This window comes from Rana temporaria, chromosome 2 (genome assembly GCF_905171775.1).
Source record: "Rana temporaria chromosome 2, aRanTem1.1, whole genome shotgun sequence".
NCBI classification, from domain to species: domain Eukaryota; kingdom Metazoa; phylum Chordata; class Amphibia; order Anura; family Ranidae; genus Rana; species Rana temporaria.
The window spans coordinates 326,444,853-326,471,005 of record NC_053490.1 but is presented as its reverse complement, the minus strand read 5'-3'; the positions used below and the strand labels follow the sequence as shown (position 1 = coordinate 326,471,005).

General features: G+C 40.6%; 1 protein-coding gene across 2 annotated transcripts in view; it reads left to right on the top strand.

The window, feature by feature from the left end:
- Positions 1-24,568, top strand: part of LOC120927052 (putative helicase MOV-10) — a 112,283-nt gene extending 87,715 nt beyond the window's left edge. For both annotated transcript variants that reach the window (XM_040337482.1, XM_040337483.1), the window contains exons 13-22: positions 1,865-1,962; positions 10,230-10,331; positions 10,495-10,597; positions 12,917-13,034; positions 14,009-14,200; positions 14,642-14,707; positions 15,836-15,961; positions 18,514-18,602; positions 20,186-20,310; positions 22,972-24,568. In XM_040337482.1, the coding sequence (XP_040193416.1) occupies positions 1,865-1,962; positions 10,230-10,331; positions 10,495-10,597; positions 12,917-13,034; positions 14,009-14,200; positions 14,642-14,707; positions 15,836-15,961; positions 18,514-18,602; positions 20,186-20,310; positions 22,972-23,036 (1,084 nt within the window). In that variant the 3' untranslated portion in view covers positions 23,037-24,568. The remainder of the gene's footprint in view (positions 1-1,864; positions 1,963-10,229; positions 10,332-10,494; positions 10,598-12,916; positions 13,035-14,008; positions 14,201-14,641; positions 14,708-15,835; positions 15,962-18,513; positions 18,603-20,185; positions 20,311-22,971) is intronic.
- Positions 24,569-26,153: the final 1,585 nt, after the last annotated feature.

Sequence of the window (26,153 nt, the reverse complement as noted above, 5' to 3'; positions counted from 1 at the left end):
AGCCAGTGCTGAGGGCGAGAGAAGGAAATCTTTCCAGGTCCCCCAACGTTCTTAGGTGGGCCTAAATAGGTATTGAACAGAACCGTGTCCTCTATGTATATTAAAGCATGATGATCGTGCAATGGTCAAGGAATAAATCTGTATTGTTAAAAGATTTGACCTCCAAAAATGCATTTTCAATTCCAATTCTGGCATACAGGACACACAACTCATTACTAGTGAAATTACTTTCTTAAACTGTAACAGGAGGTCAGTACTTGGTAAAAAATTACTCTAAGGCCTCGTACACACAATAGGTTAACCAGAGGACAACGGTCTGATGGGCCGTTTTAATCGGTCCAAACCGATCGTGTGTAGGCCCCATAGGTTATTTAACCTTGGGTTAAAAAAATGGCAACTTGCTTTAAAATTTAACCGATGGATTGCTAACCGATGGGTCAAAACCGATCGTTAGTAGGCACAACCATTGGTTAAAAATCCATGCATGCTCAGAATCAAGTCGACGCATGCTTGGAAGCATTGAACTTCGTTTTTTTTCAGCACGTCGTTGTGTTTTACGTCACCGCGTTCTGACACGATTGTTTTTTTTAACTGATGGTGTGTACGCACAACGGACCATCAGTCAGCTTTATAGGTTAACTTAGGACAACGGTTCTTCAGACCGTTGTCCTCTGGTTAACCTATCGTGTGTACGAGGCTTTAGGCCCCTTTCACACTTGTCACTTGGCACTGCAAAGTCGCACGGCAAGTCGTACCCCATGATTTCCAATGAGTACCGTTCATATTTGTGCAACTTGAAAGCAGTCCCTACACTACTTTGGTCCAACTTTGATGCGACTTGAGGTCCAAAGACCTCAAGATTACACAGGCATTGCTTTAGGTCGTGTCAGTCGCGTGTCTTTAGGGTCATAAAAGTGCGAAAAATTCCTTGGTGTAAGTTTGGGCATACACAACTAGCCAGCTAGCCGCCTTTTTTTTTTTTTTCTTTTTTCATTCAGGGGGCCCCACCCCTAATCAGTCAGTATGGCCAGCTTAAAGTTTGTGGTGACAGTAAAATGCGACACACTCTTCTGTGCTGAAAAATATTTCTAATGGAAATATTGACTTTTAAAGACTGCTGCTCTTTCTGTGCAAATGTAGAATGACATTTTTGATGATTGCTCTATTGGATCTAAATAGGTTTGTTCAAGATTAAATTCCTGGGGCTCAGCTCTTTTTTCATAGATAAATCTGTTAGTCTGTGCAATCACTGTGGCGAGTCTCCTTCTCCCCATGCCCCCCCTCCCCCAATGGACAAACTAAAGCCTACTACACACTAGTTGATTTATTTTATAAAATGTTTTCCTTTCGTTCAACCCAGCAAAAAACTGACCACACAAGAGGGGTCTCTACTATCTGCCGTTAGTATATTGATCTCCCCTGCGGTTCTATTGTGTTCTGACAGGGGGACGGCCCCCACACCAGAACACTTCCGTCATTGGCTGATCAGGAGCCAGTGGCTGACCTTTTTCGGTCATGTACCTTCAAGCTTCTGTCGGACCGACTGCAGTTCCCCAGGGACCGAATACTGGCGGCTGCCGCCCGACTTTCGGCACGTGTACTAGGCTTAAGTATTTGTCGCGTGTCCGTAAAGGACGCAGTTTATGTTTGCGTCCTTTCTTTTCTGGGCACAACTCTGCCCATTAGAATAAAAAAAAAAAGGGGGGGGGGGGACGCAAGCACTTCCTTGCAGATCTAAAACTTGCAAGTTCACACATTCTCCTGTTATAGAAGTTATAGATGATATTTTGTTTTCAACGTTAATCCTTTTGTTCACTGTTGTATGTATACATTTTATTCTTTTTTTCTTATTTTTATTTTTTAGACTTACATCAGCAAACTTCCCATCTGGCCATTTCACTCATGTGTTTATTGATGAGTCTGGCCATGCAGTAGAGCCAGAGAGTGTGACAGCTGTGGCAGGTACAGTAAAGGCGAATTCAACATAACTAGAAACCATTCACCATACTCATTCAATAAACCAGCAAATGTATTATGAATTTCATTTCTTCAGAAATTTTACATCTGACTGGAAAACCTAGTTGGTGTCCTATCATTGGTATAGTTTTTATACAATTGAGTCTTCGTAATTCCTTATTTCTTCTCCAACCACTTTATAATAATTGCCACTTTGTATTTTGTTCTTCTTTTGCCACCTTTTGAAAAATACGTATTTTTGCTGTCAATAAAGAAAAGTGAGGCAACAGCCTCAGGCAGTACTCAGTAGGGGGCAGCACTTGGCAGGTGTGTCAATACCTGACACACCATCCTCACCTCAGCAACATTTCCCTGTTTACAGAGAGTAGCCTTGCTAAGCTAGTTGCTAGGGTGCAGTGCGCCTTCCTGTACCTTGGTTGGGCAGACAAAATGGGGGGTGGCATGTCTGGCTCCTGGGGGGGGGGGTGTGTGTGGGGGGGGTGTGTCTCTATCTCCTAGGGGGCAGGGAGAGGTGGCAAAAACGTATGTCGATTAACCTGGGTATGCTTCTGGTCCCAGAGATGCATCCAGACTTGAGAAAAATGTTCTCTGAAGTTGGTGAAAATCCTAGATTTGATAAAACCAAACGTGTTTCTTCACTGGATGAGTTAAGTTTGCCTTTTTCAATGAGAACCTGTAATCTTTTGGATTTCCTCTCACGTTGATCAGATTACAATGATCTCTAGGACAGAATATGAGACTGAATAGCCACAAAAAAGCACAGACCAAAACAAAAACCTGATAGAAGTTCCAACGCTTCCTCCTTGGACCCCAAAATACTGAAAGTTGAGGGTGAAGTTTTTTTTTTTTCTTTTTCAACCAAAAATAGTGACAATTTTGAAAAAAATACAATATTTTTTAATTTTTGCTATAATAAATATACCCAAAAAATATATAAAAATGTATATATTTTTTTGCTTAGTTTAGGCCGACACGCGTTCTTCTACTTATTTTTGGTAAATAAAATCGCAATAAGCGTTTGGTTTGCTCAAAAGTTATAGCGTTTACAAAATAGGGATAGTTTTATTGCATTTTTATTAATTTAGTTTTTTTACTAGTAATGGCGGCGATCAGCTTTTTTTTTTTTTTTTTTTTTTCGTGACTGCGACACTATGGCGGACACTTTTGACACATTTTTGGGACCATTGTCCTTTTCACAGTGGAAAAGTGCTATCAAAATGCACGGATTACTGTGAAAATGGCAGTGAAGCGGTTAACCACTAGGGGGCGCTAAGGGGTTAAGTGTGCCCTAAGAGTGATTCTTGCTGTAGGGGGGGGGGGGGCGTGGCTGTAGGTGTAACGTCACTGATCGTCGTTCCCTATAACAGGGAACAGACGATCAGTGACACTGCCACACAGAATAACGTTCCCGTTCTTCAGCTCCTGTGACCGCGGGCGTGGTCACGCGCAACCCACGGCTGGGCTCTTGAAGCCGTGCCATTCTGCCGACGTCTACGTGCAGGAGGCGGTCCTTTAGTCGTTAAGGGGGGGGATACATTAACCTAAATTAGTTTAGTTCACGCAAATGGTTTTTTTTCTACCCTTTTAGAGAGATACTGACTTGCTGAAGAACCACCACCTTCTTGTTGATCTTTCACCCTCTAGTTTAGGGATATGCAATTGGTGGACCTCCAGCTGTTGCAAAACTACAAGTCCCATCATGCCCCTGCCTGTGGGTGTCATGCTTGTGGCTTTCAGTGTCTTGTATGCCTAATGGGACTTGTAGTTCTGCAACAGCTGGAGGTCCGCTAATTGCATATCTTTGATTTAGATGTTTAATTTGTGGAGCCATTTTTTAAAGGATTATAAGAAATGGCCCTCTCAAAAAAAATATATTGAGGTAAACCTGTAGATGATAAATAAGAGAACCAGAACCTTTTCTAAATGAAAGGGTGGGTTTGATATTAAAGACAGTGTCCACCCAGGACAAGGTCTCTATGAATAGAAGGGATTCCCTTCCTGGGAAATTAATCAGTAATAAAGTAATTGGATGCAGAGAAACTACTTCAACCAGCATATGACATATAAACTGTAAGTATATAGCTGCACACCAGTATGGAAATGCAAGCTTTATATAAGAAATTATTAATAACCGTACATGCATACAATGTATAGACATGTATTATCAGCAAAGAGCCCAGCAGGAGTTCTAGTGGAACTAGTAATATACCTTACAGATGAATGTTGCAGTAATTGGTATTGCTGAATTGTAGCTTCATTCTTCACACGACTGAGCTATTAAAAATCCTGGCTATCTCTCTTGGAAAGACAGGGTAAAATGGAGGGGTGGTGGGTGGTATCTGTCTCTATGAGAGAAGTGATCTCAAAGCGAGTGTGAAAGAGGACCTAGTTGATGGAGAGTGTGAGTCTGAAGCATTACGGGTGGAACTGTACATGGGTGTGCATACTACAAAGGTTATCATTGGAGTTTGTTATAGACCACCTAGTGTTAATGGGGAGGTGGACACTTTGCTCTTTGGACAGTGATAATAATGGGGGATTTTAACTACCCATAAATTGACTGGAATAATGGCACTGCTGGGACAGTTCAAGGGCAAAAAATGTATAAACCTTTTACAAGACTATTTTATGCTCCAGTTTATTGAGGTTCCGACTAGGAATAATGCTCTGTTGGATGAGGGCTGGTCTCCAAGACTTGCCTGGGAGAGAATATTGGCATCGATGAACACAGAAATGGGAATTCTTCAAAAAGACTGTATGCAAAATCACTGCAAAGTATATTCCCATGGGCAATAGGTTTAAAGGGATAAAAATAAAATGTGGCTCGTGGCCAGAGTTAAAAAAATATATATAAAAGAGATTTTTTGTAAAAAGGAAATCTCGATGCAAAAATTCAAAATGAACGACAGATTGCAAAAGATAGTAGCACAAACCCCCCAAAAAATCTTAAAATATATTAATGGTAAAAAGGTCAGGTCTGATAAATGTATACCCTTTACAAAAAAATCTGGAGTGGGTGACTGGGGACAAAGAAGGCAAATTAAATATTTTCTGCAGCTCTGTGTATACAAAGGAGAATGGGGGAACTCCTGTCCATAATGAGGATGGTATTGACGCAGCCCCAAATGATCCACAATGGCTCAAAAGTGATATGGTCCAGAAATATTTAGACGGAATGAAGGTGGATAAAGCACCCAGATCAGATGCAATCCACCTGCAAGTCCTAAAATAATTGAGCTTGGTGGTCTCAGCCCGGCTCCCGGTGGGTGTGCTATGCGAGGTAAGCCTGCGCTTAGTACGCCCACCCCCCTCCCACAAAAACCACCACACTTACACGCACTCGAAATTGGGTTAACATGCACGCACTTTGACCACGCGGTCTCTAAAAAGAGAGGCGAAGGGCTAACAGGGCTGGCTGAGCGGGCTAGATCCTCTCACTCCCTTTATAGCAGTGTTTCTCAATTCCAGTCCTCAGGCCCCCCCAACAGGTCAGGTTTTCAGGATTTCCATTATTTTGCACAGGTGATTTGATCAGTTTCACTGCCTTAGTAATCACCACAGCCCTTTCATCTGAGGGAAATCCTGAAAACCTGACCTGTTGGGGGGGCCTGAGGACTGGAATTGAGAAACACTGCTTTATAGGGAGTCCCTCTGCCCCGTTGGGCTTCAAAGCGGAGCAGGTAGGGCGGGCTATGTGGGAGGACCCCCTGACACACCCAGGGGCATGGAGAAAGGTGGCAGATTGCCTCTGGGGGAGGCCTGCCTACTCCCAACTCCTGCAGTCCGGCTCCTCTCGAGTACACGCACAAAATACACTTTAAAAAATAAAAATAAAAAAAATAAAAAATTGAGCTTTCTATTTTTTTAGAGACTCTTTAATGACTGTAATAGTACCACTGGATTAGCATAAGGCCAATGTGGTGCCTATATTTAAAAAGGGAACAAAGTCTTTACCAAGTAACTATAGAGTGGCTGTATGCTTGGATTTTGAAAAAGCATTTGACACCGTTCTCCACACGGCTCATGTGTAAGGTAAAGTCTACAGGATTGGAAAGATCAGTTGTAAATGGATATAAAACTGGCTAAAAGACAGAATTCAGAGAGTAGTGATTAACGATTCTCACTCTGAGATCTAAGGTTCCCAGTGGTGTACCCCAAGGTTCAGTGTTGGGACCCTTACTTTTTAATATCCTTTATAAATGATATGGGGTCTGGGATTAAAAATACCATTTCATTGTTTGCAGATAACACCAAGCTATGTTGTTGTTTTATAACCTCCTTGCAGGATGTCTCCAACTTACAAGCTGACCTCAATTCACTGTTTAATTGGGCAACTAGGTGGCAAATGAGGTTTAATTTTGATTAAAGTAAAATTAGGCAATTGGCGCTAAGAATATGCATGTTTCATACATACTAGACTGGGGGAATCTATGGTGAAGGATCTGGGAGTTTTGGTAGATCGCAGCTTGGCATTCCATGCCATCAAGTGTATGCTTTCCAAAGCGAGCAAAGTCCTTTCTTGTATTGAGAGATATATAATTTTGCCCCTGTACAAATCATTAGCAAGACCTCATCTGGAATATTCAGTTCAGTTTCAGGCAGCCAAACTGATGAGAGGCATGGAGGAGCTCAGCCATGAGGATAGATTAGAGGAGTTGAATTTATTTTCTCGTCAGAGGAGATTAAGGGGGGATATGATCAACATGTATAAATACTTAAGGGGACCATATAGTCAACTTGGTGGTGTACACTTTAAGGTCATCAGAGGACAAGGGGCACTCTTTACATCTAGAGGTAAAGGGATTTCATCTCCAAATACAGAAAGGTTTCTTCACAGTAAGCTGTGAAAATGTGGCATAGACTCCAAAAGCTGGTTGCTCTAAAAAAAGGCCTGGATTCTTTCTTAAATTTACATAATATAACTGGGTACTAGCCTTTTTTTTTTATAGGTAAAGTTTTCCAGGGAATATTCGAACCAGAATAAAACAAGAAATTGGTTGCACACTGGAACTCTAACTTATCCTGATGTCCTTTTTATTGTCAAAAGGGTCAGACAAATGCAGGTAATGGTAGACGCGTTTCACAAGCGATGGCTTGCTTGTTCACAACAAATGTGACACTAAACCGACAGGCTTTTTAAAGGAGTCTGCCCAAATTGGGCTACACCCAAAAAAAAACACCTGGCTCTAATAGTACCACATACAAACAACATTTCAACCAATGTATTAAAAACATTGCAACGTTTAAAACGCATACATATGTCTAAACAAATGCACACAAAAACAGTGACAGTGGGTGTGTAGAGCAAAATCTCATTCGGTATTGAAAGTTCAGAATCAAACCTTATTGAGCTGAACTAAACCTCAATGTAATTGGACTATTGGTAGGAAAATGCATAGAGGTGACTGGTGATGAAAAATGGCCATCAAAAGCCAATTCTAAGAAGGACATAAGGACAAAAGGAAACACTGTAACCAAAAAGCAGTAAATTCCGGTGTAAATGTGTACATCGGAATGTACAAATCTCGACAGTGACAAACCAATGGAAAATATTTAAAAAAATATATATATATATATATATATATATATATATATATATATATATATATATATATATATATATATATATATATATATATATATATATATATATATATATATATATATATAATTACACACACACGTATAACATTATTCACATATGCTGTGTGTGTGTGTATAAAGTACAGACCAAAAGTTTGGACACACCTTCTCATTCAAAGAGTTTTCTTTATTTTCATGACTATGAAAATTGTAGATTCACACTGAAGGCATCAAAACTATGAATGAACACATGTGGAATTATACATAACAAAAAAGTGTGAAACAACTGAAAATATATTTTATATTCTACGTTCTTCAAAGTAGCCACCTTTTGCAGCAGACACATCTCTAGAACTGTTAAGAGGAGACTGTGTGAATCAGGCCTTCATGGTAGAATATCTGCTAGGAAACCACTGCTAAAGAAAGGCAACAAGCAGAAGAGACTTGTTTGGGCTAAAGAACACAAGGAATGGACATTAGACCAGTGGAAATCTGTGCTTTGGTCTGATGAGTCCAAACTTGAGATCTTTGGTTCCAACCCCCGTGTCTTTGTGCGACGCAGAAAAGGTGAACGGATGGACTCTACATGCCTGGTTCCCACCGTGAAGCATGGAGGAGGAGGTGTGATGGTGTGGGGGTGCTTTGCTGGTGACACTGTTGGGGATTTATTCAAAATTGAAGGCATACTGAACCAGCATGGCTACCACAGGATCTTGCAGCGGCATGCTATTCCATCCGGTTTGCGTTTTAGTTGGACCATCATTTATTTTTCAACAGGACAATGACCCCAAACACACCTCCAGGCTGTGTAAGGGCTATTTGACCAAGAAGGAGAGTGATGGGGTGCTGCGCCAGGTGACTACCTCTTGAAGCTCATCAAGAGAATGCCAAGAGTGTGCCAAGCAGTAATCAAAGCAAATGGTGGCTACTTTGAAGAACCTAGAATATGAAATATATTTTCAGTTGTTTTACACTTTTTTGTTATGTATAATTCCACATGTGTTAATTCATAGTTTTGATGCCTTCAGTGTGAATCTACAATTTTCATAGTCATGAAAATAAAGAAAACTCTTTGAATGAGAAGGTGTGTCCAAACTTTTGGTCTGTACTGTATAGACCTGGATGGAACAATTAATTATGAAAATGTGTTATGTCCCATTCATGGTTCATTCCAAAAGGTTTTCTGATATTAAAATAAAATATCCAAAAAAACGCACTTTTGCAGAGAAGTTTAACAACATCTCCTCCTCTAGTGGGTGTCGGGACTCTTTTGAGGAATCTGTACACCTGCAGAAGTTTTGCTGCCATTATGGTATTGGTTAAAATGTCGAGCAACATTTGTTGACAAATTCTTCTCAATACTGTACAAATGTTCTTGAAATCTATCCCGGAGACTCCTAGTGGTGTGTCCGATGTATTGCACATTGCAAGACTTGCATGTAACAACATAAATGACATACCGTGTGTTGCAATTAAAAAGGATTTTATCTGTGTTTTCATTTGAAAAGGAGTGTACTAAATCCCCCTTAATGATGTGCTTGCAACACGAACACCCAGTCTCACCACAACCATAATTTTCCTTGACGTGCAACAAAGTGGTGGACCCCAAGGTGGCAGGATCAAACAAACTAGGGGACAACGAATTGCCCAAAGGAATAGGAATATCCGAACCAGCTTGCAATACAGCATCTCACCAGCAGGCACTGTGGTGTGGCACTGTGACTCGGTCAACCTATCGGATCAGGGTCCCTAATGGCTTCCTATCTGTCATTCAACTGGACCTCTAACTACCAAGTGGCCATTGGATGCCTAACCTGGCTCTACCCTTGCTGGTTACTGAACCCTAAGATGTCTGTGCTACTGTATATCTGGCACTGTGCACGTGAGATAATAACCATAGGACATAGATACATTTGTCACTAGGATTTATATACGCACTCCATATTTATTGAAAGTTGCAGTTAAACAATTAGAACCTAGAAATACTTGCCTAATAGTCTCTGCTTGTGGGCTGGGTGTGATATACAGCGTGTGTGTGGTCCTGTTGCTCGGACTCTTTTTCTTTGGCTCTTTCTTTGGCATTTCTGCCTCTATCTCTACTCATCTGTTTTTACAGGTCACGCTCCTGCTGCAAAATCGCCACTATAAGCCGTGCTTCACTCCTTCCGGCAACGATGATCACAAATGTGTTGGGCCTAATGATTAAAACGGCCTATAATGCACCATTTGCAATCCTATGTGTAAATACATTCCCTCTGTTTAAACTGTACAGTTTAATCTTGCTTTAAAGAAGAAGAAAACGTTTTGGTATGAAAGTGTTGCTCACTAGGATTCCCCGCCACTGTTCTAAGATGTTTTCTGCAACCCATCCTGGGAAGGAGTAATTATTTTTCAAACAGATTGTACTGTGCATTAATATCATGGCCCAGGAAACCACTGGAAATAGTTGCTCTGAAGAGTGTAGTGATCGTTTTTGAAAAGCAGAAGAAGGTTAATTGGCAAGAGATGCAACCGGTAAAATCCTCAACAGATATGGCCAAGGCATGGCATTGAAAGCTTTTTTTGCTTCTTGGAAAATAAAATTCCCCTTTTTAAATCCATCAAATATCCAGAAAAGTTGTTATGAGATCTAGGATATTTTTAAAATGTTTCTTTTCTTTACATTGTAGGTATTTTGGATGTAACGGCGGGAGGACAGCTCGTACTTGCTGGTGATCCTAAACAGCTTGGACCAGTATTAAGGTCCCCAATTGCAATTGAACATGGATTGGGTTAGTACATTTTGAAATGTATACAATTCTAAAAAAAATTGGAGCAGTGTATAATCATTTTGCCAGTCAGCATTGTTGTCTCTTCCTTTTGTAAATGTTCTGTTTTTATTTTTTTTTCTACTGTTTAAATTACAGCTTTTAATTTATTATGTTATCATTGCAGGTATGTCTTTGCTTGAAAGACTAATGACCCATAATCCTTTGTATGGAAAGGCTAATGGAACTTATAACCCGGAGTTTGTTACCAAGCTTCTATTTAACTACAGGTTTGTCAGTGTTTTTGTATAATAGAGGTGTCATTCTGTTAGCAGAACCGGTTTTATGAGCCTGAAATCTCTTTACCAGCAACAATGTTTCATGAAAGCTTGTATTGATCACTGATAGTGTTTTAGTGTAATCAGAATTACAAAACCTAAAAGGGTTGTTTCACGATTATCTAAAAAAATACTAGACTGCGTGTGTAGGTAAATTCTGCCTCTTTTTGGGGAGAAAATATTGGTCTAAAGATCTATCTTTGTATTATGTACTGCAACAAGATCATCCCCCTTTCTTTCTTTCTTTCTTTCTTTCTTTCTTTCTTTCTTTCTTTCTTTCTTTCTTTCTTTCTTTCTTTCTTTCTTTCTTTCTTTCTTTCTTTCTTTCTTTCTTTCTTTCTTTCTTTCTTTCTTTCTTTCTCTCTTTCTCTCTTTCTCTCTTTCTCTCTTTCTCTCTTTCTCTCTTTCTCTCTTTCTCTCTTTCTCTCTTTCTCTCTTTCTCTCTTTCTTTCTCCTTTTTTTTTTTTTTTTTTTTTTTTTTTTTTTTTAGCAAGGCCTGGTGGCATGCAGTTTAAAGTAGTGTTGCAGAAATTCCTGCTAGCTATACTGAAGTGCAGTCATACTTCTTTTTTTTTTACTTTCCTCACAAATTTATTTTAAAGATATTGAGCATGATGTGAATGCAAATCTTTTTCCTTAAGGGCCCATTCATGTCATGCCAGCTAGATGAGGTGCATTAAACACAGTATGACACATTACATTTAGGCAACCCATCCATTTGAACCACAGCCACTGAAAATTACAACACTTAAAATGCACGCACTGTAGCGTGTTGCAGTAAAATACAACATGCAGTAACACCAGCCTGATTGTAGAGGTGTTGGGTTGCCATCCGAAATGAATGGCATCACAATGCAGCAACACGCATAAGGTGCCTTAGCACTATGTGCTAGTGTTAAACCTTAAAAAGTCATGCGGCTATCGGTCAATGAGGTGTCTTTCAGCTGCTCTGTAAAACATTTGGGGGGCCCAGGACAAGACTGTTCATGGGTCAACCCGTTTCCCAGTAGTATCACTCCACTTTAAACAGTTGTGCCTAGAATTGGTCATTTAGGTTTCTTTAATTTTAAGTTGGTATTCTGGAAAAACTTTTACATGTGACTTGTCCCACAACTGATGAGCACAATTGTATGACTCTCAAAGTATGGATAAAGAGACCGCCCTGGAATTTGTACAATACATTAGCAATAGCAGTACCTACATTTCTAACCTGCCATGCTCAAAACTGGTAAAGACCACAAGCAGACACTGATGGATAACTTTCTGGGAGCCTCCTGTGCAATTTGCATATTGAAGGCAGAATGGTGATGGGAAGCAACAGGCCAAATGCAGTCAGCTTGCTGCTGACAGAAAGAAGACATGTGCCCCATTGAATTGGTGGGCCTAACGCAGCTGCCTTACTTACCTTGTGGCCCTACATGTTAGAAAGGAAGTACTTAAAAGTGCAGTTAGTTGATAATTCTGTGAACCAGTAAATTACTAACCGGAGGTGTTGCAAATATTCCTCAATTTAATTAATATAGTACTAGAAGAACATCGTAAAGCAATCTGAAGCCTTTGTTTTATGGGTGTTTTGAGATGCGTCCTGGATATTATTATTTTTTTTCCCCTTATCTTTTCAAAGCTACAGGTTTAAGACATCGCCCTTTTTCATACACAACTGAGCAACTTGTGCTTGCACATAGCCTATTTAAAATTTCAATTGGCTTTCCCTGCATGTATGTGGAGATCACTTGTATCCTGGGGCCTCGATATCTGACAACTCTCCCACCACATTGTCCAATTTTTAAGGCCGGGTTCACACTGCTCAGACATGAAAGTGGCACGACTTCGGATTCGACTCTGCCCCGCGACTTTGAGTCCAACATGGATTTCCACGCCAAACTTACAAAAAAAAATGTGAGGCCTCTCCCAATCAATACCAGACCCTTGGGACCCGCCCCCCTATGTTGAGGACTTGACCTGGTATGGTTTGGGAGGGGGGGGCTGCTTGCTCATCCCCTGACCCCTTTCCTGGCCTGCATGCCTCAGATAAGGGTCTGGTATGGATTTGGGGAGGGGGGGGGCCATTAACCACTTAAGCCCCGGACCATTTCGCTGGCCAAAGACCAGCGCATTTTTTGCGATTCGGGACTGCATCGCTTTAACTGTCAATTGTGTGATGTGGCTCCCAAACAAAATTTACATCCATTTTTTTTTTAATATAGTTATTTCTGGTTTCTATCAGTGACTTTAAAAAAAACATTATGTATTATTGTTATATTCAACTAGATCGCATCCCGATATCCTAACCATTCCAAATGAACTGTTCTATGACAACGAGCTACAGTCCAAAGCAGACCAAATGGTTACACATGCATACTGCAACTGGGAAAAGCTGCCAAAAGAGGTAAGCATTTCTGGCAAAGCTTGGCTCTCATTTATGGCACTCAAAATTCTAAAACAAAAGTTGATTCAGTGCCGTGGATTTTTGCACACTGTTGTCCCCCTTTTTATTAAATCGATCTTTGGATGTGATGCTTAAATTGTATAAGGAGTATTTAGTTATCTTTTTTTGTTCCCACAAACTATAATTTCATTCCATTAATATTAGTTTGTCAAAAGTCTGTTACTGTGACTTTCTGGTTAGTATAAGGAAGCATTGGCACCTCTGTCAGGTGCTATTGTTTGTAAGCCTGTTGGAGTTTTCCTCCCACAGCCACCACAGCAAATCTAGACTTGCCATACAAACCCATCGGGTATTCGGGCAATCAAGATGTCTGTCATGGATGGGCGGAGTAGTTTTGGTGCAATTGAGGTTGCCACAAAATTTTGCGAGAGTAAATTCTCAACTTTGCTAAATGAGATGTCAAGCTAAAATATGCTTGGGGGGTGGGCGGACATTTTTAACATTTTATTTAGAGTTTATTTTGTGTTTTCTTAGTATATTTTACAGTAGCTTTGTTGTTTGATATAGTGTTCATTTGTGTGTTTTTCATTATTCGTGTTCTGTTGCATTTATATCTTTGCTTTTTCCCTTTTTGTGGAAAAATGTAAAATAATGAGGCTAAGAAGTAGCCTTTTTTGGAAGTGTTGTTGAAAAGAGCATCCATAACACCCAGGAACTATTTATAAAGCCCACTGCACCCTTCAAAGCCTATTGACTACCAATGTATTTCACCAAAACTTTGTTAAAATCTTCCCATTTTACTCCCAAATTTCAGATTCCACAATTTGAAATATCACTCATCCCTAATCTTGGCAGTGTACTACTCTTTGGAAACTGAATAAGAAAGCAGCATTGCCCTTCCACTAAGACGGACTTTAGAAGTATCAGTTTGTTTTGTATCCTAAATAAGCCCTTTTTATTTTGCATGTTTAAAGGGATTTCCGGTCATTTTCCATGGTGTGCTGGGTAAAGATGAACGAGAAGGAAATAGTCCATCCTTCTTCAATGTGGCTGAGATTGTGGTGCTCATGTCGTATGTCAAAGCTCTGCTAGAGACACAGATGAAGAAAGGAATAGCAAAAATCTCTGCCAAAGACATTGGAATCATTTCTCCTTACAGGAAACAGGTACAGTCAATGAGTTTTACATTTTCTTATTTAACGGTAATATATGTTGTGATGATTTTGAACTTTTTTAATGGCTTGCTTTGATGTTGAGTAATTACTTGAGTCATATGACGATATAATAATCAGGTTAAAGCAAAAATTTGGAGTAACAAAAATCATTTAGCAAGGGTTTTCAAACTTTTCATGTAAGGTATAGTTTGGAGTATTTTTTTCTGCAAGCACGAACCACAACTGCTGTGATTTTGGAGGTGAATAGAACCAGTCATCTCTTTACAAATCATATGAGTGCACAGTTCACTGCGGTGTACTAAAGCGCAGCCCAGCTCCTTATTGTACTCCCAACAATTCCATTGCCCTTAGTAATGAGTAATGTATGAGCTTTCTTTCTGTGTTGGAGCTACCATAGACGTATTATAGTAAAGGTTTTTCTATTTGTTGTAGGTGGAAAAGCTTCGGAAAGCGGTAGACAAGGAATTTAAAGCTGTTCCCGACATTAAAGACCTTAAGGTAGGAAAAAGAAGCATCATTGTAAAACATTGCAGCATATCTTATAAAAAAAAAACATGTTCTACTATCCAGCACAGAACTGGTAATAGTCAGCCTTGGATATGTGCCCATATAAAAGTCACTTTGGGAGTTGACTGTGTGAGGAGACCAATACATTTTGGGTGTTTTTGCATAATGGGTGCTATGAATTAAGTTTTATTTGAAACTCCTCAACGTGTAGAAGATTCTGCATCGAATAACAAGCATCATAGGTGCAGAGGAATACTTTGTCACACATGACACCAAGGCCAAGCTGATGCTGATGCAGGTGAGGCTCCTGCCTCAAGCACAGTGGTTTAAGTTTGGGGGTGTAGATCAGTTTTAAATCTTTGTGCCAGAGGACCTTGTGCTGGAACTGCAGGATACCCACATCACATCACACTGGAGCGATATGGGTAGGACCAAACTACTGGCTGTATCTAGGCATTCTGGGGGCTCCTGGAATGAGATCATTTGACAGGAGCATAGTAGAAGTCCAGGGCAGAGCAGGAACAGAAACATGCCTTTGGTGCAGGAACAAAAGATGGCAGATATGGAATCGGTGAAGACGGGAACATACCTTGTTGCCAGCTAAATGGCTCTTGCGGGGTTGCAAGATTTAAAGTGGAGGTCCCAGTACTGGTCTTTCTTTAAAGCTACAGAAAGATTAGTGACAGGACAGCTCCCAGTATGTAACCCATGGTACTGCCTATCTGGGCAGCCTCAAACAGACAAAAACATGTACCGGTACATTGTAGACAGGAAAAATGGAGCTGTAAACAGGAGCAATGAGATGCATGTTAAACCGATCAGAAGCAAAGTCCAAAACAGATATGATAAAAGGATCATATCGAAATATAGAAGACAGACGGACTTGACCCAAACACAGGATCATACGGAGGCTGAGGTGCTAGTCAGTAAGTACTGCCTAACTCATTTGAATGCACCACAAACAGGGAAAAGATGACTCAAGTGAAAACAGACTGAAAAAACTGTCCTGAAAGGGCATGCACACCAGATTTGAGACTGTAAAGGAGAACTCTAGACAAGTTCAAATATGCTAATCTAAGAAGTGACCATGAGAAAAATGTGGCTTCTGTGTACTTATAGGTTGGATCTGTGGAGGAGTTTCAAGGTCAGGAACGCAAGGTGATTCTCATATCCACCGTACGAAGCACTAGGGATTATGTCCAGTTTGATGAAGAATTCAGTCTTGGTTTTCTGACAAATCCTAAGGTAGGTAGTCATAATCTGTTTTTTTTATTATTATTTTTTTGTGACAATACATTCAAAATTGCACTTTATGGTTATATAGTATAATTTTTAGGTAATCTGAAATCGGCAAATCGGCTAGGTGTATCCCCTAAATATGTTGACAGCCTAAATTCACTTGTTTTGTGTCATAATTAATAAAATAATTGCTAAAATTCAATGGTGGATTCTAAGAATATTATTTGATTTGCGTTTAAACTACTGCGAGATCGAGATATCCGTACAAACATTTATATCTATAATGCCTTACCTTCCCCAATCACAGGAATTTTAACTAGAAATAGTCACATTAAATTGGGCTTGTTTTGTTAGGTTGAAGTTTCATTGCTTCGCCAAGCTGCTGCTTCAATTTCCATGAGTGGCAGATACCCCAGAATGTATATCCACGTAGGTGGCACAGACCACTTATTTCAGCCATTATGCAATGTATAGATGTTGCTTGTCCAAGAATAGGATGGGAAAAATTGTGGAATCCCCCTTTTCTAATTAGAGTCCCATTCTTGGGATTGGGAAGTCTGCATAGGTGTTTATTCCTTGATTTTTACATGGTTTAGGATGCTAAATGTCAAATCGCTAGGATAGAGATGTTCATACCACAAAATATGTGAAAGGCAGAAGGTGTCGCAAGGCCTCCACCCTTGCTTAGGGATGGTTGTTCCCAGGGCTTTTTTTCAGCGGGAACGTGGGGGAACGCAGTTCCGGCACCTTCAGAACTGAATGTATGTAATGGGAAGGGGTGCTGGGGGTGTACTGGAGGGTCTATTGATGCTGGCTGCTTGGGAATCTATTGTTGGTGGAGTGGATCTATTTTTGCAGAGGAAGGGGGTCTGTTGTTGCTGGGGAGGTCTTCTGTTGGGCATGGGGGATCTATTGTTGCTGGGTCAGGCCCAGGGGCGGACTGACAACTCATGGGGCCCCCCAGGCTTACAGATGGCCACCACGCCAGGAGGCAGTGCAGAGGCGGGGCAGCTAAAATCTCTGGATTTTCACATCAAAAGCATGTTGGTTTTGGACATATCAGGGACACATCTAAAAAAAAAAAAAGATGTTTACATACTGTCCCTGGTTTTACTGAGCCTGGCAACCCTGATGGGGCCCTTGGGCAGTGCCCGAGTGACTCAATGGTCAGTCCGCCCCTGGTCAGGCCCACTGTTGAGGGAGGGGTCTTTGTTGATGGCTGCTGAAGGGTCTCTTGATGTTGACTACTGGGGAATCTGTTGCTGGAGAAGATATATTCTTGCAGGGGGGTGTCTATTGTTTTTGGGGAGGTCTATTGTTGCTGGCAGGGGATCTATTGTTGCTGGGGTATGTCTTATGTTGCAAGGGGGTCAGTTGTTGCTGGGAGGGATCTACTGTTGAGAGTGGGGTCTATTGTTGCTGGCTGCTGGAGGGTCTATTGATGCTGGCTGTTGGGAGTCCTTTGTTGCTGCAGTGGATCTATTGTCACTGGGGTGTCCATTGTTGCTAGACCTATTTTTGTTATTAACAAGTCCCATACAAAATACTTGGCACTACAAATTGGTTCTGTATTCTCTAAAAGGGGTGGTACTGGGGGCGGAGAAGAGGTGACTCGCTTCCCTGAGAAAAAAAAGCCCTGGTTGTTCCAATTTGGCATAAATTACCTCTTTTAACATCTCCGTGTTGGGTCTCAGTGTTGGATCTGAATTTTTCCAACACTCTAAATACATACAGGGTGACTATATTACTCCTTGAGCTCTGCTTCTTGTTCAGTGATTTTCCTTGTGGATGTTTTGACAAAAGCCCAGCCTAGTTAACCCCAAACTTTTAAAGCACTCTTGAGATGTCTGTGTTCTTTGTCTTTAGACATTGTGACTGTTGTCACCATTTCAGCCAATGTTGAAGAGTTCCAATAGCCCCCACTATGAGCTCCAGTGGGTGCAGGGAGTCGAAAAGCAGATGCTGATCTGTTTGAGGTCTACAGAAAATCTACCAAATGTCAGGAACCAACCTACTTGGTCTGGCTTGAGCTGCACAGGTTCATCTAGTTTAACCAATAGAAAAAGTTTGATATTCCTTAACTTGCTAAGGAATTAGATTTGTAAACTGAAATATCCACGCCCTGCTTTAGAATCAGTCAAGTAACGGACTGCATATTGGATAGCCAGTTTAGCTGTTCTGTTTTTGCATGTAAACTCTTGAAGAAACCTACCCCACACTGTTGTATAAAAATGATACAATAGCACTCCTTTCAATAATGCAGAAACCTATCACACTAAAATATACAAATATCAGTTTATGATTTCAGATGAGACTGGAAATGGGTGACCATAAAACTGGTATATGTGGCAATATGAAAAAAAGCAATTGAAGAGAGCTAAACTGGAAAGTTGGGCAAATAAAAAATAAAATAAAAATTAAAGGTTAAGGGGGAAACAAGAGAAACCAAGGGCAGAATTAAAAGAAGGGAGGAAAACACAATATAAATACCACATTACATATCAAGCAAATGGCTAAACTATTCTGTTTAACTATATCCTTTTTCTGCTGTGTTTCAGAGGTTTAATGTGGCTATAACTAGAGCAAAGGCCCTCTTAATTCTAGTAGGAAACCCAATCATACTTTCCAAAGATCCTTACTGGGCAAGGTAAGTAACAAATACGTAATTTTGCATTTTAAAATAAAATCTCTTGCTTATGCATGCCGGTGTGTGGTAAGAAAATGTTTACCATTCTGCAATTTTCCAAGCCTACCGTAATAATTATTCACAAAATAAAAATATTTGACACCCTCCCTACCAATTAAAAAGAGTATTTACCGAATACATTTCTAGCTTCTAAACAAGGGGCTTAATTACACACTTGCTAAACATATAGCAGCATCAAAAACACTTCAATAAGTTTTTGATTGACATGGCAGCTTCCATTTTGTACTTGCACACAAACTATATAGAAGATTTTTTTTAATATCTTTGTATTCTTCATAGCTTATTTTTTTATTTATGACTGGAATGCACATAAACTGGAAAATCTACAAGGCCATCTAGGAATGAGCCTAGGTCCAGGCGGATGTTCAGGGGGCCCAGCTACAGCTTTTGTGCTTCTGTAAACCAGGGACCTGTCACTTCACAAGGGAGGAGGCTCTTGTAAGTAGTTGGTGTGTGGTGAGGTAGTCCATACCCATACTGACCGGGTAGATGGGGCGGCTTCCCTGTGTGGGCATGAATGCACTCTCTGCATTAATGTAAATGACCCACTACCGGTTTCCCAACTCACCCAAAACACTTACTTGAACCATCTCTCGATCCAGCACTGTGCTCTGCAGCAGTGCTGGTCTTTCTTATTGCACAGGACAGATGGGGAGCAGCGGAAGCCATTGGCTCTTGCTGCTATCAATCAAATCTTGTGAGGAGAGAGCAGGGCACAGGGCCAAGCCATGTCGGTCTGTCCTATGGACACATGTAGACCAGCTTAGGAGCACTCCCACATGTGTGCTGTGTGTCTCTGAGATTTCAATCACTTGGTAATCTAGATCATAGACCATTAAACATGCAGACAAACTGGGTTTGTAAAATCTGACATTTACAGTTACTTCAAAACTGTAAATGCCCCCTTTTAAAATCCTGGATAATTTCCATATACCTTTTTTTTTTTTTTTTTTAAGGCTATTTTTAAGAAATATATTTGTTTCAATTTGTCTTTAAAGTGGCATTTTAAAGGTTAATAAAAAAATAAGTCATACTTGCCTACTCTGTGCAGTGGTTTTTCACACAGATCCTCCTCTTTTCGGGTCCCCTGTAGGCACTTGTGGCTCCTCCTCTTCAGCTAGTGCCCCCAATATCAAGCTCCATGCTCTGAGGGGCACTGGTGTGTGCTCGCTCCATAAGACACAGTGCTGTGGCTCTGCCCCACCCCCGCTCTATAATCATTGGCTCACTGGCTGTGATTAGCAGGAGCGAATGGCTGTCTCAGCCAACGATGCACATAGCTGGATCAAGACGAAGCTCAAGTAAATCTAGGGGGGGGGCACTGTACACAATGCATGAAGGTAAAAAACCTTGCGTCTTTAAAACCACTTGTAGGTTTAGCTAGCTACAACTTGCATTAGTATTTTCACATTGTTTAAGCAAACTGTTCTCTCAACCATAGACCTTCGTTTTGTATTCTCTCCACATGGGTCTGCTGCCCAAAAATTCTAATGTAGTGTGGTGTTTTTGTTTTTTTCTTCTAGGTTTTTGAAATTCTGTTCTGAGAAGGGAGGTAGCACTGGCATCCAAAATGATATCCTTGATGATATTAATGAATTGGAGTTTGCAGAGATTTTTAAACACCTTGCTGTCAATGAGCCACCAGCTGGTAAGAATGGGCAAAGTGTTCAAGAGACCCACAGTTCTCTAGCTTTGTCAACATTTTAGTGATTTTTTTTTTTTGATTTTTTTTTTTTTTTTTTGCCTTCTAAATAATCCTATGCCACACCATATGAAAACAATCCAGGTAGGCTTTAAAATGGCAGCAATAAGTCAAATCTATACATGTGACTGTATATGAAATGTGAACACTTGTGGATTACAACTTATTTTACTCAAGTCGGTGGTGGAACTACCAGGGTCGCAGCAGTTGCACATGCGACTGGGCCCTAGTGTTCTGTCACTGTGGGGTGGTGGGGGGGGGTGCACGTCCACTGCCGCCAGCAGTTCTAGGCAATGATCGTGGCATTACGTCCCGGACAGAATAGTACGCTATGGGGGTGGGGGGGGCACCGCTCGCCGATTCTAGTTGGACAACGATCATGGGAGTCAAAACAATTTACACTGTACCAGAGCTGAGCTGTTGCTGGCACAGTGCTCCATCCATTCCTCCAAGCAGATCCATGTCAGGAGGAGGAAACTGGAGTGGGGGAGAAAGTCAGCTGATCGGGCCAGTGGAGTGAAGGGGGAAGAGCTTTCCTCTTTGTGAAGAGATGTGAAGGCTGTGTCCCCATGTCAGGAGAGCCATTACTGAAGGTATTAGGAGTACAGACTGAGAGAGCACTGAGCAAGGAGGGGGAATCAACTGAAACCAAGAGAAGGTGAGTGCTAGTGTCACCATCCCTCTGTCCCTGATCCCATTCCCCCCACCAACATCCCTCTGCCACTTAATCCCCCCGCCACTTAATCCCCCCCACCACCAGTACTGCCACTGATTCCAAGGGGACACTCAGGAGGCTGTAAGGGGGCACTCTGCTTCCTTGCATCCTCCAAAATGCTCCCTAGTAATATCTGTGGCAGAACTACAAGGGTCTCAAAGGTCACGCTTGGGACTGGCCCATGCTGTTCCACCACGTGTGGGGGGCCTCAAGGTGGCAGGAGGTGGCCCACTTCAGAACATTAGAAAGGGCCCCAGAATGGGGTCGGGGGGCCCTTCATGGTTTCTTGCATTGGGGCCATGAAGGTTGTAGTTATGCCTCTGACTTTAGTAATATACTACACAGCTGTCCCTACAAACCTACTAATATGATTATCCATTATAGTTCCTCCAAAAATAACGCCTGATGAAGGACACGGCTATGCAAAGAACCCAGAAAACAGCAGTCTTGCTCCTTTTGTCTTTATGACTTGAATGTTAATATGCCCCTATGCTGACAGATGTAAAGGCCTTGTTCTAAAAATGGTACTTGGTCGCTTTCTCAGGCTTTAGTACTTTCTAAGCCACTGACCCAGAACAATCCTGTAGCCAGTAAAGACAAAGTAAAGTAAGAACTCAAAATCTGCATGCTTATTCCCAGGCAGTGATGACATGCCAAAGTGCAGTGAGAGACCCAGAGCGTGTCACACTAATAAATGCATGCACAGCCAAAATGGAAGGGATGGCTGGAGGGAGTAGATGGCCATCTTATGACAGCATTGATATCGGCTTGATTGTCATTTTTCTGATATACTGTTTTGGCCCACGTGAGCCAGGATAAAGGTTGTTGTTGGAGCAACAAGTAGAGCGGGCCATACACGTGTTGGTGGATGGGGAGTAGCACCTTGCATATCGTCCCCTGAGGGCACCAGGTAGCACTACAAGCTTTGTGTATGTGGTTTCATTTTGCTTTTACCATTTGATTTTTGGAATGAATGTCATTTCGCAAAGAAAAATTTGAAGTACTTTCGAATGACATTCATCCATTCGTTGACTGTAAAAAAGAATGTTTGTTCAAAAATCTACTCATGTATAGCCATCTTTAGTGACAGTGCTTAGATAACAGTGATGGCCAGCAGGCAGAAGATATATTAAAGATTTTTTTGACTAGCATAGCTGCAATAGACAGATATTTTAGTGATATTTCTCGTCGGGGCAAAAAAAGAACAGCCATTCTTACCCCTTTGTTACAGAACTAAAATCTATTTTGTGTTTTATAAAGCGAGAATTTTTATGGTATTTTCAGCAATATTTTAACCCCCAGATAGGTATAAATGCAGAAAGAAGAGACTAACCGTTGATATTGGGCCTTCCAACATAACTTCCACTTCATAAACACAAAATGTTCTTTCCAGAACTTCTTTTCTTATTGGGATCACTTTATCTTAGTAAATTGCCTCTTTTCAAGGGCTTTCTTTAACCTCTTGCTGGCCATGTAACATATGTGAGGGGGCAAGGAGTGTGGGCTTTAACATGTCCATGGGCAGCAGAGCTTTCTATGCTGAGAGCATGCTCACTGCGTACTCCAAGAACAGTGACAGAGCTGGTGAGACCTGATCATGTGACCACTTTGACATCCAATCAGTGGTCACATCATCTGACTATGTGATTGGTGTCTGTGGTGTAGAGATGAGTGGGAGGGTTTAAGCAGTTTAGCATTAGGCTGACATCTTTGTCTATAAAAATGCTAAGTACATTTCCATCAGATAATACATATTTTTTGTACCTGAAGGGTCTTTACAAGGATAAAATATGGAGAAATTTGCATTGCGTGCAGCGGTGTACTGCATATGACTTGTGTTTTTTGTTTTTGTTTTTTTTTACAAACCTTGTTATCTTTGCTGTACTTCACAGGGGAAAGAAGTGGTGAGAGTGCCGTGCAGCAGCAGGCAGAGCCAGCCTGGACATGTGAACATTAACCTTTCACTTGTGTTTTACTCGGTACCTGCAGAGGACATCCTGACCTTTACTAATACATGGTTATGACATTCATCAGCAAGCTATTATGTCGTTGGGACTACCGATCTTCTTTCATGCAGACTGTCTTTTCACATTTACTTTAAATACTTTCAAATATTTTTATGAACCACTGTAAAAAACACTCAGGCAGAACAGAAAGGTTTAAAAATCAGGACTTGTGTATTCACTACATAGAATAACATGCTGCAATATAGGGTATGCATACTAGCAACACCAATTGGCCGCAAGCTGGCTACAGTAGCGATGGCTGTGTAGGAAGAGTTTTGGCGTTTCAGTGGGTGAATTGCAGTGCTGTAGTGTTCCTCTTCACGTCAAGTACTGTCCAGGACTGATTCTAATGAACCAAGTGCGTTTGGTTTTTACTCCAGCTGCACTCGTTCAGTTCATCCTCGCACATCTGACATTTTATGGTGGATTCATTTTTTTTTTTGTGCACTAAGGTGAATGGGTTTTAAACCTAAAGGAGTATAAAAAACACACACGTAGACTTATCAATTGACCTGTTTTTAACAAACTTTCCTTTTGCACTAATGAACACTTTATTTTTTTTTTGTTTTGATGCACATTTCTCCACAAGTTTGATGCACAATTCTAACTCCTCCATGGAAGGGTTTTCCTCTTTGTGCAGCTCCCTAGATTTTATATGAGAGACTTAGATTTCACCCAAAGCACCAACTGCTGGTGACTACACTCAAATGTAATGGTTCTTTTTACTTGCTGTATATCTGAAGGGTCTATAGACCACTTTATAATGTAAACTATAAATGGGGGACCATTTTTTTCTTACAACATTTTAGATACGGGTAGGCATCACGCCTCGTTGCCGCACTTGGTTTCTACTGAAACTGTTGACATTTTATTCGGCCCTACACACAATAACGTTTGTTTACTGAGGATAATCTCCAGCTAGGGGTGTGTGTATATGTAGATATGTCTCTATATAGCTCTCTATATCTTGCAGCACTCTACATTGCATCCCTTTGCAGAGCAGTGGGACCGTTGTTTCTTCTTTACAAGCCAGCATTGTTCGTTTACATTTAATACCAACAAAAAAAAAAGTTGATTCCATAATGGAATGCCCATAAAAATCTTGTAAATGCATTTTTCTTTTAACGTACTGTTTACAGTTTTTTGTTATACCTTTTGATATACCTTGTCGTCATATTGCCATGGAAGAGCATAAACAATACTTTAAACGAGATACACAAAGTAATGAGTCCTTTCTTAAGCCACTAATGTATAGATATATGATCCTTGAAGGAATGATGGAGAATTTGGTAAGACATGGACCCCTCCCCATTAAAATCCATAGGATATTTTTGTGATCTATACCATGGCTTAGCTGACATTATTACACTCGGCCTGAGCGTGTGCAGGGTAATCTTTTTATATTTTTGTAATTTTATCTACAGTCACATAATTTAAAAGTTTAGCACCTAATGATGGGTCGTTTTTAAAGGTATGGCATGGGGGGGGAAAAAAAAGCACTGATATCAAATATTTTACTTGAATTGTAAAAACATTTGTTGAACAATTTTTTGCTTGTACTAGGATAATTAAATGTTAGCAATTTTTAGTACATTGATCAAGGTCACCTGGGAAATGTGTTCTTTGTTTTTGTAAATGTGTAAATTGTATGTAAGGTAGTGGGATAATTTAGATTTTTAGTTTTTTAATTTTATTGTAATACTGATATTTGCAAAGCGTGCAAATACATTTTTAAATTTTTGTGCAAATTTAAATATTAAAAGTTGTTACTTTCTGGAGTTACCTGTTTTAGTCTTTGCAATTGGAAAGATCTCTGACTTTCCTAACATGAAGAGGAAAAAATCTCCCCAATAGGGATGCAATAAAAATCTAACCTGCTCCTACAAATCAAATTAAAAAGTTCTGTAACCTCTTCCTGCCCACCCCGGTATCCCTTGAACAGTTTGGAATGCCTGAAGGGAGGGAAGCATCCCTGATGTGACCACTGTTGCAGACTTTGCCTGATTGGAAGTCTTTCCCGCTGACTATATAAATCTTTAGCCTGGACCAGGAGCTGTCCTTTGTGCTGGGAGCATGCAGTGAGCGTGCACTCAGCATTTAAACATCTGCTGCCCAAGCGACACATATGTGACCATACTTTTTCTGCTGCACATGTGCTGGGCAGTCGTAAAGGGGTTAAAGAGACAATGTTATTTTGCCCATTAAGACATGGACAGAAACTGTGGAAGTCATTAATACCATGAAGCGGTTCTTCCCTATTTTTTCTTTCAATAATTTTATTGTGATTTTAATATTACAATATCCCATTAATATGGAATTGTATGGTAAATACATTGTAACCGATAACCATGGGAAAATGAAAAGGTACATGTATATCGTGAGACAACCTTTCTCAATAAAAAAAAAAGGCCCTGAATTGCTTCGCAAAAATGATTATGGTTGTGCGAACGGTTAAGTAATTCGGGGCCTTTTTTTAACCGTTTAGCACAACCATAATCCTTTTTGTGATCCAGAATTGCGATATCACATTCTGCCTGCACAAAAAGCACAACTGGATGATCTGTACAAAAATCGCCACTGAAATGTTTGCAAAATTATGTATGTAATGTACGCGTCACAAAAATATAACAAGACTATATATCAAAAAGATCATGTAGCTGCAAAAATACACTAGTTCATGCTATTTATATAGCGCCGACAGTTTGCGCAGCGCTTTACAACATTAGGGCAGACAGTACAATTGCAATACAATTCAATACAGGGGGGATCAGAGTTTTAATATTATCACTGCTCTTGATGCTGATATGAATACTCTGACCCCCCCGTATTGAATTGTATTGCAATTGTACTGTCTGCCCTAATGTTGTAAAGCGCTGCGCAAACTGTCGGTGCTGTATAAATCCTGTATAATAACTGACTGAACTGATCTATCTAAACGGCACGCAGCATTTAGATAGATCTTTTAACAAGGAAGCTGAAATATTGAAATACCTCTGGTTCCCTCTAGTGGAAATTGTTGATAACTGCATACAAGCCGCCTGCAGTTCTGTTTTGCTAGAGAAGACGGA